This window comes from Telopea speciosissima, chromosome 3 (genome assembly GCF_018873765.1).
Source record: "Telopea speciosissima isolate NSW1024214 ecotype Mountain lineage chromosome 3, Tspe_v1, whole genome shotgun sequence".
NCBI lineage: Eukaryota > Viridiplantae > Streptophyta > Magnoliopsida > Proteales > Proteaceae > Telopea > Telopea speciosissima.
The window spans coordinates 25,341,793-25,355,063 of NC_057918.1; the positions used below are offsets into that span (position 1 = coordinate 25,341,793).

The window sequence follows — 13,271 nt, forward strand, 5'->3', positions numbered from 1 at the left end:
TTTGGTTGGAGGTGGGCGTAATCTTTTGATGGATTGAGGAGTAGCTGAGTAGAAGAAGAAGAAGGTGGATCTGAACCGTACAAATGTTTTAAGTAAAACACAGGGTAGGTACTAGGTACGGGACTACCGAGATGATTTGCATGAATGACGGGACGTTCCAATTATGCACATGGACAGCTTAACCTGACCAGCTGGCCTGACCTGGTCTGGCCTGCACGGAACTGCTCCACCTACAATTGCCCCCGTGACACAACGGACCTTTATCCCCTGAGGTGAGCTGAGAATTTTTTTCAGGTGCGATTCCCCTGCCCGGTAAGGTTCCCTAGTATCTCGGTTCCCTAGTATCTCTCATAAAAGGGGATAGATCCCACCGGGCAGTGTGTTCAGTCAGAGGTGAAATAGTCATTTTAACCTCCTATGAGTGGAACCACATAATCGTATCGGTGAACGAACATCAGGGGATAAAGGTCCGGTTTGTTGATCAATACGGTTGTGTGGTTCCTCTCACAGTGGGGGTTGAAATGACCATTTCACCCCTTGATCGAACACATTATTTGGGTGGGGTCCACTCCCCTTTTATTAGAGACACTAGGGAACCGTACCGGGCAGGGGAACCGCAGGTGATAAAAATTCGTGTCACAACGCACAAGCAGTGATACATGACTCATTTGTTAAGGAAGAACCTACAATTCTCTGCAGGATGGACCAATGATTCAAAACACAGAATTCTCAAACTTGGATCGGCCTTGAAATTGGTGTTTTAATGTCATAATCCTAGTTTTCTTGAAAGGATGAAAGAGCCGATTAGTTGATTTCGATCTGGATATATCTGATTGATTAGAGATCATTTGCCTAGTCGTGTAGCACTTGCATCAGCACGGGGAATGAGAATGTACATAAGAGCATCAACATAGATGTAATTTTTGTTTTCATGGGAACAAAGCAGTACTTCTACGCGTTCCTATATCTGGAGGCAAGAGCCACGCAACCAAGTAATGCTCTTTTTCCCATATTATCATGGGATCCATCAGCCATAAATTTTGTAGAATATTGTCTAATTTTTGTTATGTTTTTATCTTGTATGGGCTAACATCCAGTCATTGTGAGGTATATATTAGTGGATAGGTGTTTGACTGATAGATTTAGTTGGATGACACCTAATACATGAGGTGGTCTCCTTTATGGGTAATGGGTTTTCTAGTTAACCCGCTCCAATGTATAAAACTTGTTTCATGTGTGATTTGTTGCTTGCGTGGGTCTACTAACAATTGAATCCATAATGGGAGAGACACCTAACACGGTTGGCCTCTGCTCGCACCCTTTATAATGATAGTAATACCTACTGGTTGCTAACCCTAACAATTGTATGAAGAAGAGAGTAAACAAGCTCAATAGCAAAATTACAGCGATAGAAGAGTTCTACTATAAACATTATGAATCCGGGTATTATTAATAAATTGTGGTCCTAAAACATGGGACTGTTTTATAATCGGTTGGTCCTGGTACTAGGTCCCATGGCACCGGACTAGTTATATCAATCTCTGGTATTTCTTCTTTTGGATGCCAAAATAAAGCTAATGCTTAAATCTAAAGCCTGTTGTTGATAGAAAAGTCAAATACAAGGTGAAAGCTAGGTTTCTAGTATACATACATAACATGAATTCAAAATCGGGTTCTAGTCGAATCGGATTGGGATAGCCGTTTCGGATTTATCAATTCGTACTTAAATTTTAGGGTGTAGGATGCTTCCGGTCAGTTCCTACTTGTTTCAAACTGAATCAGGATCGGAATCCATAGAAGCCTGTATCCATTGCCAATTCTTTCTACTTGAACCATCAGTTAAATGTAAGATTAATGTTAAATGATCCGATTTCGATTAAACGGTTCGATGATACTTCCATGGTGCGGATAGGATGATCTCTTTTAAAAAATAGATTTTTTTGATTATTTTATCCTTATCCGTATCGTATCACCAATATCAGGATCGATGACTTGCAATGCAAAACCAATACCTCAAACCATGCTTTGAGTTCGCCAAGACAATGACAGAAAAGATGTTTTTAATCTCTCAATGCATTCCAACTTGATAATAATTTATGATACATGATGATCATCTGCTCCTTTTGTAGCTTTAATTTAAGCTTTTTATCAGAAAGATTGCCCCTTTGTGTAGGCCAGGGTGGTCCGCTCCTTTTTTAAGTTCCCCACAACAATAAATACAATCTCATAGAAAAATTGTAATGGGACGAAGGAAGGAAGCCCAATTTTTTGTTCTCTTGGCCAATATGATTAAGTTTTTGAAAGCAGCCAATATGATCTGACACATCCAACCACTGGCGATTGGAGAAAGAGATGGATGGTTTTGGGCCATTTCTACCAATACAATTTTAAACAACTTGCAAGTGCTAATCGATTCAGATTTCAGATTAAAAAACAAAAATTATGTTTTGATTGGTTTTCTCAATTGTTTTTTTCTTTTATTAAAAAGGGGTATTTTTTATTGATCCGTGTGAAATAATTTGTAATCTGATTTTTTAATTGTTTTAATATTTTATTTTTATTTTTTTAATGATGATAAATATCATAATTCTACATGTGTATTTGAAAAATATGATAGTAACACATTGATGAATTAATTTTCAAATTATTTGAAAACATTTTTTTTAATAAAAAAACATAGTATTAAAATCCAAGGTACAAAAAAAGAAAGAGAAGGGGAGGGGGGGATAACCACCAAACTAAAGCAAGATATGAAGAAGATGCCCTAGAGGCAGGGATGTAAACGGATCGAATTCGGCTTGGATGTGATCAGAGTCGGTTATTTTCGGGTCAAATACGGACACCTCTAAATGGATTTAGATTTTCGATCATCTGTTTACATCTCTGCCTTGTGTAACCTGGACCTTCCTCCCTTTAACGGATATATTTCACTTTCAATCCATATCTCTTAGATCATGATTCTCTTTTCATCATATTTTAGAACCTGTTGAATCTTCAAAAGCCCTCAAAATCATTATTTATTTAATTTATTATTATTAAGTATTTAGATTTTTTTTTTCCGGATGGATTTTAACCGGAGTATTCAGTTTATTTTCTAGATACCTCTAAATGAATACGGATGAATATTAATCGGAATATTCAGTTTACTTTCTAGATATCTCTAAATAAATACGGATGTCCCTAAACGGATACGGATGCGGATTTGAATGTCAGTTATCCATTTACATCCTTACCTAAAGACAAGGAGGTCGGCCTCATTGTTGAGCTGATGGGAAATTAAGAGTGACAAAACCTAAATCAAATCCATCGAATCGATCCAATTTGACCTAATTGAGTTTGATCCAAACTGAACCGAACCCTTACCCGAGACAAAACAGCCAAATTGCCCAACAAGAGAAAAAAAATCATCCAACAACAGATAAGCTGCCAATCCAGAGTAGAAGTACCCTTGTTGGGACCCACAACCTCTGATGAAAGAACCACACGATGGAGCATCAGTTTTTTTGGCTACAAAAAGGCCATCTGAATTGTTTCAATTCTATGTTCAAAATTTCCTTCTTTTTTTTCTGGTGAAAAATTCTATGTTCAAAACGACAACAATGGAAAGAGACAAAAGGATAATCAAATAAGAATATAAGGTTTTTTTATTTATTTTTGGTAAAGAAGAATATAAGTTTTAAATACATGTATAGTTGCGTCATTTGGACCGTCCTTTGAAAAAAATAATAGAGACGATTTCAATTTGCCGACAAGGCAAAAACTTGAAAGTTGAAAGCTCTTCTTGATAAAAAAATTCCTCTTACTCTTGCTATTGGGACAATGACTGGTGTCGACAAGGAATTTAGATTGTCGGCATATTATGTAATATCATAAAATGTTGTGGAGTGGGGTGTAAGAAAACCCGGCCAGACCAAACCCGCCCTGAACAGGGCCGGGCCTGGGTTGAGGCCTCGACCCTAGAAGGGCCAACCCGACCTTATATATATATATAATATTTAACATAGTGATTAGCTTTGTTGTTCCGTTCAAGGTTCCTCCATTGTTTCCAAGTGGTCATTGTTTTGAGTTTGAAAACATCTTCTTTATGGAAAAATGTTTTTTTATATATAGCCTAAGCTTTGTTAGGTGGGTTGTGATTGGGCTTTGTTAGTTCCACAATTCAATGGGTCAAGATATTCTAGGTCAATCAGGATCTAGTTAGGCTTGGGAAAATCCTGCCAGGATTGGGTTGGGTTGAGGGTATGCTTGGTCCTGGTAGGATGGGTTGGGCTGGGGTTTAGGGCAAGCCCAGCCCAGCCCGGTCCATTGACACCCCTAGTTGTGGAGTAGTTAAAATAAACATTAATATTGGAAAAAAAAATTTATAAATTCGAAATATTGATGGGGCCACCAAAAATCCCACCAAAGAGGGATTTTCATCCTCTCAAGTGTGGTGCATTGTCTAGTGCACATTTAAAGTGCATTCAATGGTGACCATTGCACTTAAGACGATACAAATCCAAGAACATGTTCTTGGCCACCATCAGATGCACTTTAAAGGTGCACTAGGCCACACTTTAGAGGATAAAAATTTCCAAAGAGAATATTGTATTCCTTACTTTGCCATCATGGCCCTTTTGTTTCTACCTAAATATTGAGTAAAAAGAAAATATGTTATGTTAAAGTAAAAAAATTTTTGGGTATTGATTATCAATTAATTTTTAACGCAAAAAGAAAAAAAATGAATTAAAAACTATAACACATGCCTAATGAATTAGATCATCTTCCAATCTTCTGAAACTGAAAGTTTTCAAATCAAATTATTTGAAGATAAATTTAACTTAAATGAGATTGTTTTTTTGATAAAAACCAACAATGAGATTGAGAAAATGAATAAAAGAACTAGGGAGTAAAAGACCAATGAACAATGGACATATATGCCCCTTTCCTAATGGTCTTTCTTAAAGGTTGGCAAATCATTGACAATATTGTCATTTTACATGAGGTTTGTAATATTCTTAGGACCCATTAGTTTAGGGGGGTTTATGGGGTGGGAGAGTTGTGGGATTAGTGACGGGTGGGTGCCATGTATTAGGAAAAATAAAGAGTTGATGGATTCCTATAGCATTCCATGGGAAAGTTGCAAAATCTCACTTATTTCGTGGGATTTTATAAAGCCATGGGGTGGGAAAATTATGAGATTTGCAATGTCATGTCAGTAGACAAAGGTAATGATTATTTTCCCTCCATTATCTCAACATTCCCACCCCATTGCAAACAAAAAGCTTGGGTTGGGATTGTGCATGTTAGCATTTTTCCACAACTTTCGCACCCCTTGCAAACTATTCTGCTTAACAAAGGAGGCCTTAGGAAACATCAGGAAAAGGGGATTGGATGGTTCTCAAACTTGATATGTCGAAAGCCTATGCAGGTTGAATGCATTTTTCTGAGAGCTGAATTTTTTGAGTTTAGATCTCAGTGGTGTAATATGATCAGTTGTTTAACCTTCAGCTATATTGTTATGTGTGTCTCGAATTCTTGGACCCGTTTTGAAGAATAACCCGCTCCAACATTTTTGGTGACGACCCGAATGGAACTTTTTTGTAAGATCTGTGATGGTAGCGGAGGGCTCGACCCGACCCAATGGATCAACCCAGATCCAATGGATGAGTATTTATGTTCTTTACTCGCTTTGTTGTAAAAAGTGAGAATTTTGGGGTTTTCTATTTAGGCTTTCTGGAAGAGAGCAGCAGCGTTGTTTTGAGTGTTCTTGAGGGATCTCCATTGTAAGTTTCTCCGTTTTACACAGTGAAACAGTTTCACCTTCGCCCATGAATGTAGCACACCATACTGGTGTGTGAACCACGTTAAACTTCCGTGTCATCTTGCTCTGATTTGTTTCTTTTTGTGTTTTGCTCTAACATGTATCTACTCTATCAAACTTCATAGCAATAGCTTTGGGTTTATTGAACCAATTCATGGCATTTGTCAAGGATACCCCTCAGTGCTTATCTTTTTCTTTTAGCCATCAAAGGGTTGTCTCAACTTTTGTAGGCCCATGGAGAACTAGATTTCTTCAAAGGAATTATGGTTGGCAGGAGCACCCCTGAAATCACTCACCTCATGTTTGTTGATGACTCTCTAATCTTTTGTAGAACATCAGAGCATGTGAACTCTATTCAAGTCATCTTGAATTTATTCTAAGACATATTTGGTCAACAAATTAACTTTAGTTTATTAAGAAAAATCTTCTTGTAACCAAGGTTGACGAAAAATTGTCGTAACCTTTTTTTTTTTACCTTTTTAATATAACACACTTTTTTCTAACGAGGGTAACTCCAGTCATTTCACATGTCTACTATAAAAATATATGATTTTTAATGGTGACATAATGACAAAGCATTTTCAAATTATTTTGAAAACCCCTTCCATTAACTTTTGAGAATATGACAAGGAGCAATAACAAGGATCAATCAAATGAAAGAGTACAACTTCACCATTTTACTTGAACCATGATATAAAGAGGTATTCATTCACTTATTTACCATTTATTTTCTTAATATAAGAAAGGAGAAAGTAATATTTCAACAGATTTGCATTTGCATTTTTCTAATGAAGTCCACATAGTTGTTACAACATGAGTACTCTCCTACAAAGGCATTTAAGAAAATAAATACAGTGCAACCACTTCCTCTCCCCCCTCCCTCTGGTGCTGATCCATGACCTTACAATTCAAATTTGTGTTAATTTACTCCATGTACACAATCCTGTCCATAATGAAGAATTTATTAAGCAAAAAACAATGGTCGCTTGTCTAAAACCAGAATTCTAATTACAAGAAAGCCAACCAAAAACTAGATTTCACAAGATGAAAAAGTACCTTCAATATTGAGATGTATGGAGAGATGAGGATGTTAAGGTCATAAGAGGCAGGTTAGAACTTAGAAGTTGAAAACCTTCCCACGTTCGGTTTCAAATTCACCAAATTGAACTCTTGGATTTCTCTAAAATCCCTCTGATATGGAAAATTTTGTAGCTCTTTCCAACTTAACCAGCCTCCTTCAGTATGAAGTCCTAGAGAATTAGAAAAGTTCCATGGTTAATGTCTGATTAAGAAAGTGGGACCTCCCATGATTTGGGCTGAAGCTACAAATCCAAGTATTGGCTTAAATTATTCAGAACTTCCTCCTTCCTTAATTTTGTCAAAGCTGTTTTCTCTATCTTCCTTATCCACTCCTTGGTCACATGGAAAACTCTCCCAATCTCCTCAAGTGACTTGCATTGACCATCCCAAAATCCATATCTTAACATGAGAACTTGTTTTTCTCTGGGATGCAAGCCTTGAAGAAGCTCATGAATATCTTGCCTCATGTGCTGCCTCATAAGAATCTCTCCAGGAGTCTTTACTGAGGTATCTGAAGTAAATTCCGACATTAAACAACAGGGCACAGATTATACCAAAAAGAACACTTTATACATTTCCATTTGATCTAATGACCAATGTGTTAAGAATTAACAACGCAGCAGAACAGCGATTTGCAAAAGAAAAACAAAGGAGAATTTCATGCATGCAGAACACAAAGATTTACGTGGTTCACCCAAGCTGGGCAACGTCCATGACCGAGCGACAAACCAGAGCTTCCACTATTCTGATGATGAAATTACAAAACCTCACACAACCTCCTTACGAGATAACCCCTATATAAAGCGTCTCGCACAGTACAATATAGAGAAACCTTAATTCCCGAAAGTACAAAATTACCCCTAGTAAAAATGAATTCTAAAGTTATTGGGAAAGAATCAACAGTACTTCCTAGATTAAACTGAGATCAGGCTTCACCAATAACACAATGTAAGAAGACAAACTCATTATGCATGGAACCTAGACCTGCCTCCTAGCATTGGACAAAGAAATAAAATTGAGGACTGCTCCTCCTCTCACCACCCCCCCCCCCCAAAAAAAATAAAATAAAAGAAAGAAAGAAAAATGATGCTACTATTTATCAAAATTCCCCTGGAAGTGGTAAGAAGAAATGGCTAATGCCTTCAAATAATTTTCTGGTTTAAAATTTCTCTACTGAGATTGGATTACAAGAAGAAATTGATATTTGCCCACATTGTATGATTCTTGAGAAAACGATAATGATAACTTACAATGTATGAGTGTTCATATATGAGTAATAACTGAAGAATATTTGAGGTTTATATCTTTCAAAATTCCTTAAAATAGTTATCAAAATTGTTGGTTCACACAAGTCCAAATTTGAATATATTTGGATGAATATAAACAGATCTTTGAAATTATACGAAGAAGCAACACAGAAAATATAAATTATGTTGAAGCAACACAAAAAGTATAAATTATGGTCATATGTCTCAATCTAGGTCATCTGTCTCATTTACATTTACTAATCTTGAAAGTATTTGATATATGTAACCAATCTTCATACTAGTTTCCACAAGGACCCTACTCAGTTTCTGGATCTGAATTTCACTGAAGTAATGAAATCATTGATATTTTAAAAAAAAAAAAAAAGGAGAGACAAGATTAAAATGTGGGCAATATTTTATGATTCCAAGGTATGGAGACAGTAACTAGAGCATAAGGAACCAGGTTAAATTCCCCTACTTCATTGTACCAGTGAGTTGTTGAACTATTGGTACAAACAAGGGAAAAACAGAAATGAAGTAGAATTCTGAGTTACCGTAAAGTTAGATTTCGGGCTATCTGCCACTTGCTTATTGATTGAACCAACATCTCTTAGGCATTTACCGGCCACGCTAATTTTAGTCAGTGATAGACCAGTAATGGATGCAATTTCGTCATCGTCTGGGTATCTTCCATGGCTTCTGTAAAGAGCTTTGCAAGTTCTCTTTATTTGATTCATTTGCCTCTTTAATGATGTCTGTGAACACGTAGGAAACAATACACATGCTAAATGCACACTGGTTTATAGCAATGCTAAAATCATTGGAACTCAGAAGAAGCCAATTTCTTAAAATTGAGAAAAAGAATAGTACATACAGGTATTTGAATTCCTACAGAATACTGTGACACCAGTGTTGACATCGATTTCCTGATCCAGTACTGAACATAGGTTGAGAATTTATATCCCCTCGCATAGTCAAACCTTTCTGCACCTTGAAGGACACCAATATTCCCTGCCTGTGAAATAAATGCACAGGGACAAGGATTTCTCAGTAAATAAGAAACCAATTCCTTAAGAAGTAAGAAGTCCATCAACAATCAATAAACATCATCCCTCATGTTAGCGTTGATGGCTCCTTGATTCATTAACAGACTATTCAATCAGTGGGCTACCACTTGAAAAGGGCTACTCACTTGAACAAAGTTCAGCCAAGTCTTATCCCGACTACATGGGGTTGGCTAAATTAGTCCTTCGCTACTATTCCATTCTAACAAGGGATAAATCTTCCACCAAGTCATTACATATTGAAAAGGGAATAGACTAGAGGTATAAACTGGAAGCTTCTAACACCATAGGTATAAAACTTCTCTGCTGTTTTTACAATTTCCTTTTCAGCAGTTATCTGTTACACAAAAAAGTCACAATCTTCTCAGTCAGTCTCTCTTGGGGTATGCACTCCGAGATGGCCGTTAAGTTTTGAACAGTCGGGGCATATCAAGACGTGGGGCTAAGCACCATTTGGGCTCCCTTGGGGATCAGAAGGAACTTTCATCAAACAACAAAGAAATCAAGACACTTCTGACAAGCCTGAATTAGATCTTTATAAGCCACCCCCATTCCTCGGTAGTTTCCAGCCAGGTAGGAAACTAAGGAGTGAGTACTCCTTATAAGCTTATCTCTGCAAAACCAACCAAAAAGTAAACGTTGCTGCAGCACCTTTTCATCAAGCCCCACAGCTTCTGCCCAGCGACTATAGCTGACAACTTGCCCAATTTCCCCTTCCAAACTTGCTCTGACTCTCTCCAAGTTGACTAACTCCTACAGCGATAAAATACGATAATTAGGTTCTACAGCAACAAACTACATTAATTAGCTTGTTTTTCAAGGCTGAAAAAAGAGAATACATGACATTCTGCACAAACAGAAAATTCTACCTTAACATTCCTTGCCATTTCTGATTCATCCCTAGTGATTAATAGTCTTCTCCCTCTTGAGTATTGAGGATGTTTTGCAGTGGGAACAAAAGACAGTTGCGGACCATTGTGAACAGTTTTTAAGGATGATGATAGTGCAGAACTCTTAGAGGCCAATTTATCTCTACTCCTCTCTTCCTTTTTTCTTGAGAGAACAATTATATTACTCACAAAATCATCAAACTTTCCACCCACAAAATGATCTTTGGAAAGCTTTGTAGGTGCATCAGGCAGGTCATGAATGGTTGATGTCTTAATCGTCCTGGACAGAAACATATGGAATACTTTTAGAGCTCCAAGCTTTTCTAATAGCACCAGAATCTCTCTTTCCAGCCTCACCAACTTTGAATTAACAAAGATCTCTTCTATCTTCTCAATATTTTCCATTAATAAACTAAAACGTGATGTACTGCTCTCTTCTAAACTTGCAAGGTATGAAGGTGCAGACTCTGGAAATGGCATGCTGATATTTTCAATAGTATTAGAAAAAGTACTGTGAGTCTTGCTACCAACATTCATCTGAAACATCAGAGGTCACAATAAGAACTTAACATTTCTTTTATGTGTGTGTGTGTGTGAATGAGCAAGTGAGAGAGAGGATCTTACTGAGAAGTAACAAGTATAAGCCTTCAAAGGGTCTTTGTACGCCATCCCTCTACCCTCAGGAATGACATATAGTACAGGTACACTTGCTGATTCAAAAGAAGGATCCCTTCCCCCAACTGTGTAATTTGAAAAGCAGCAGTCAATACAAAGATGAGATTAGAGGGATATCTTCTCTTCTTTTTTCTTTTTTCTTTTTTCTTTCTTTTTTTTTTTTTTTTTGGGGGGGGGGGGGGTTGGTTGGTTGGTTCTTTCAATTAGAAAAAAAATAAGGAAATATGCCTCTTGTATCACACACAGCAAAGCATGCATGTTTGTGTCATGTGGCAGTGATTTTAGACTGAAGCTTGCCACATAAGAGAAGGTTGAGGTGGAGAAACATGTACATAGATCAAGCCAGCTGTTTCAACTAGCAAAAGCAACATTGCCCACGAATACATATGATGTATTTGCTCCCTTAGTCATCATAAACACAATGATTTGAGTTATTAGTCTGTAGATGAATCACCATGCACAACTTACTCAAAAAAACTCAATTTTGAAAGAATTTGTTCAATAATAATCTCTCTTTTCTTAATAGGTAATAATTGTTTCAATGGTGAAGAAGTGACTAACTAATTGTCTAATTCTGTATCAGATATAGAAGTACTCCGAATAAACCTTGAGAGTTTCAATGTGTGATTAGGAGGCATTCTGAGATAGTGCCTTTTGACTCACACCACCAGCTGCAACTATTCCTGATAGGTCCAACATGGTGAGTTCTCTGACCATAGTAATAGTCCACCGAGAGCATACATGGAGAATCACCCAAGATTAAAGCCACTCAAGACACAATTCACAAAGCAATAGATCACTATAAGAAACGCCTCTTGATTTTCAGCACCACATGTCCAACATGGTGATTTCTCTAGTTATATTACTGGTGTTTACAGAGTTTCCAATTCCAATACAGTTTTCTACTACACCTTTGGGATTATAGACAACCAGGCCATAACTCCAATGGCAGTGACCATCACCCCTAATACTTGCAATGCAGTTTTCTTCTTCACCCCTAATTCTGATGCAGTTTATTCACTCTGAGCTTATATAATATAAGCTAGGTTTCATTAAAACCTATTTTACTTAATTCTTCTGCAGCTTAGGGTAGTATGAAACTCTGAATTAAAAATGATCTACATAAAAATTTTCCATTAAATTACTGACTCAATGATTGGGAATCTGGAATATTTCTCTGTTTTTGTGCAAACATCAACCTTCCAAAATCCAATTCATACGTTCTGACATTTTGTTCACATGAAATTCATGTCTCCATAATTGATAGATATAATGATTTTTGTTTATAGTGACAGAACATCTGAGAAATTCAATCTTGAGGGAACTTACAAGAATAAGAGTGTTGCCTGGTTGATCCATTAGTAAGCAGAGGAGACTGAGCTGGAAAAGCCCATTTCCAGTCCAGCCTGAAACCAATCCCCATCGCTTTTGCTTAAACCGAGAAACGAAGCAATCATATCCAAACATAAAAAAGCTCACGCAGGAACGAAGCATCTGGTAGTAGAAGAACATAAAAGGGATAAATTGAGAGTCTCACCCTCCATCTCCACCACCAGTTTCCCATCCCAAAAGGTTAGAATCTCCTCTGCGGCATAACGCACTCACCCAGTTAACCCACCCACCTGCATCTGTAACTTTTTGTTTGCCACAAGGAAACTAAGCCATTCTACTATTTTCTTTTGCCACGTGCACTCACTCATTCACTGTGTTTGGATGGCAAGAAAAAAATTTGAATTGGCAAAAAAAGGAAAAAAAGGGAGTTCCCAATGTAAAATAAAAAATTAAAAAAAAACACATAAATTCATCATCATCATTAATATTAATTTTTGGTATTGTATTTCTATTTTCTTTCATATATATTTCTCGCCAACCAAACATAGTGTAAATGAAGTCTTGGGTTACAAAACCTGTATCATGGATCATTCGATACCTAACCACGTGTCCGGATCCATCTGACAGATTTTTAAGAAAGCATCTTAAATGGACTTTGACCACTAATCAAAAAGGAAAAGTATCCTTTACACAGCCCACTTAGGAAGGCTTCCTTAAATGGCCCACAAAATTTCAATTGGAGATATGGTTGATCTAGATGAGTAAAGTTAAAGGTAGGGTCATATTGTATGAAGCCTTATCAGAGGGGGGTGAATGTTCACGTACGTGACCTACATGAACGATTCACAATCGTTCAGATGAAACATTTTTATAGAATAAATTCCATTTGAACATCTGTGAATTGTTCACGTACGCTCATGTACATGAACACTCCCTGTATTCGCCTTATCCTGCTACGCTTTGCAGAGAGGCTGATTTTCAACTTGAATCTGGAACCATTAAATTACAAAGGAGCAACCTTACTGTTGCACCAAGGCCTGCCTTCCTAGATGACTCAAGTTATTGACCATATAGGATACTCAAATTATATGGACAATATGTTCACATTTTTAATATTCAATTAACATGTTACATGATGAACCTAATGAATCTACATGCTGATTCCAAAACCGATCTAGAT

The 13,271-nt window shown here is 37.0% G+C and overlaps 1 protein-coding gene across 1 annotated transcript; it reads right to left on the bottom strand.

Moving 5' to 3' along the window:
* Positions 1–6,950: 6,950 nt before the first annotated feature.
* On the bottom strand, positions 6,951–12,370 carry LOC122656837 (RNA polymerase sigma factor sigC). Its single transcript, XM_043851502.1, has 7 exons — positions 12,089–12,370; positions 10,709–10,824; positions 10,064–10,621; positions 9,717–9,947; positions 9,005–9,145; positions 8,687–8,885; positions 6,951–7,409 (listed from the first exon to the last, which is right to left on the bottom strand). Exons 1-7 carry the CDS (start codon positions 12,180–12,182, stop codon positions 7,126–7,128), a joined length of 1,623 nt encoding a protein of 540 aa, XP_043707437.1. The 5' UTR covers positions 12,183–12,370; the 3' UTR covers positions 6,951–7,125.
* Between the last annotated feature and the right edge of the window lie 901 nt (positions 12,371–13,271).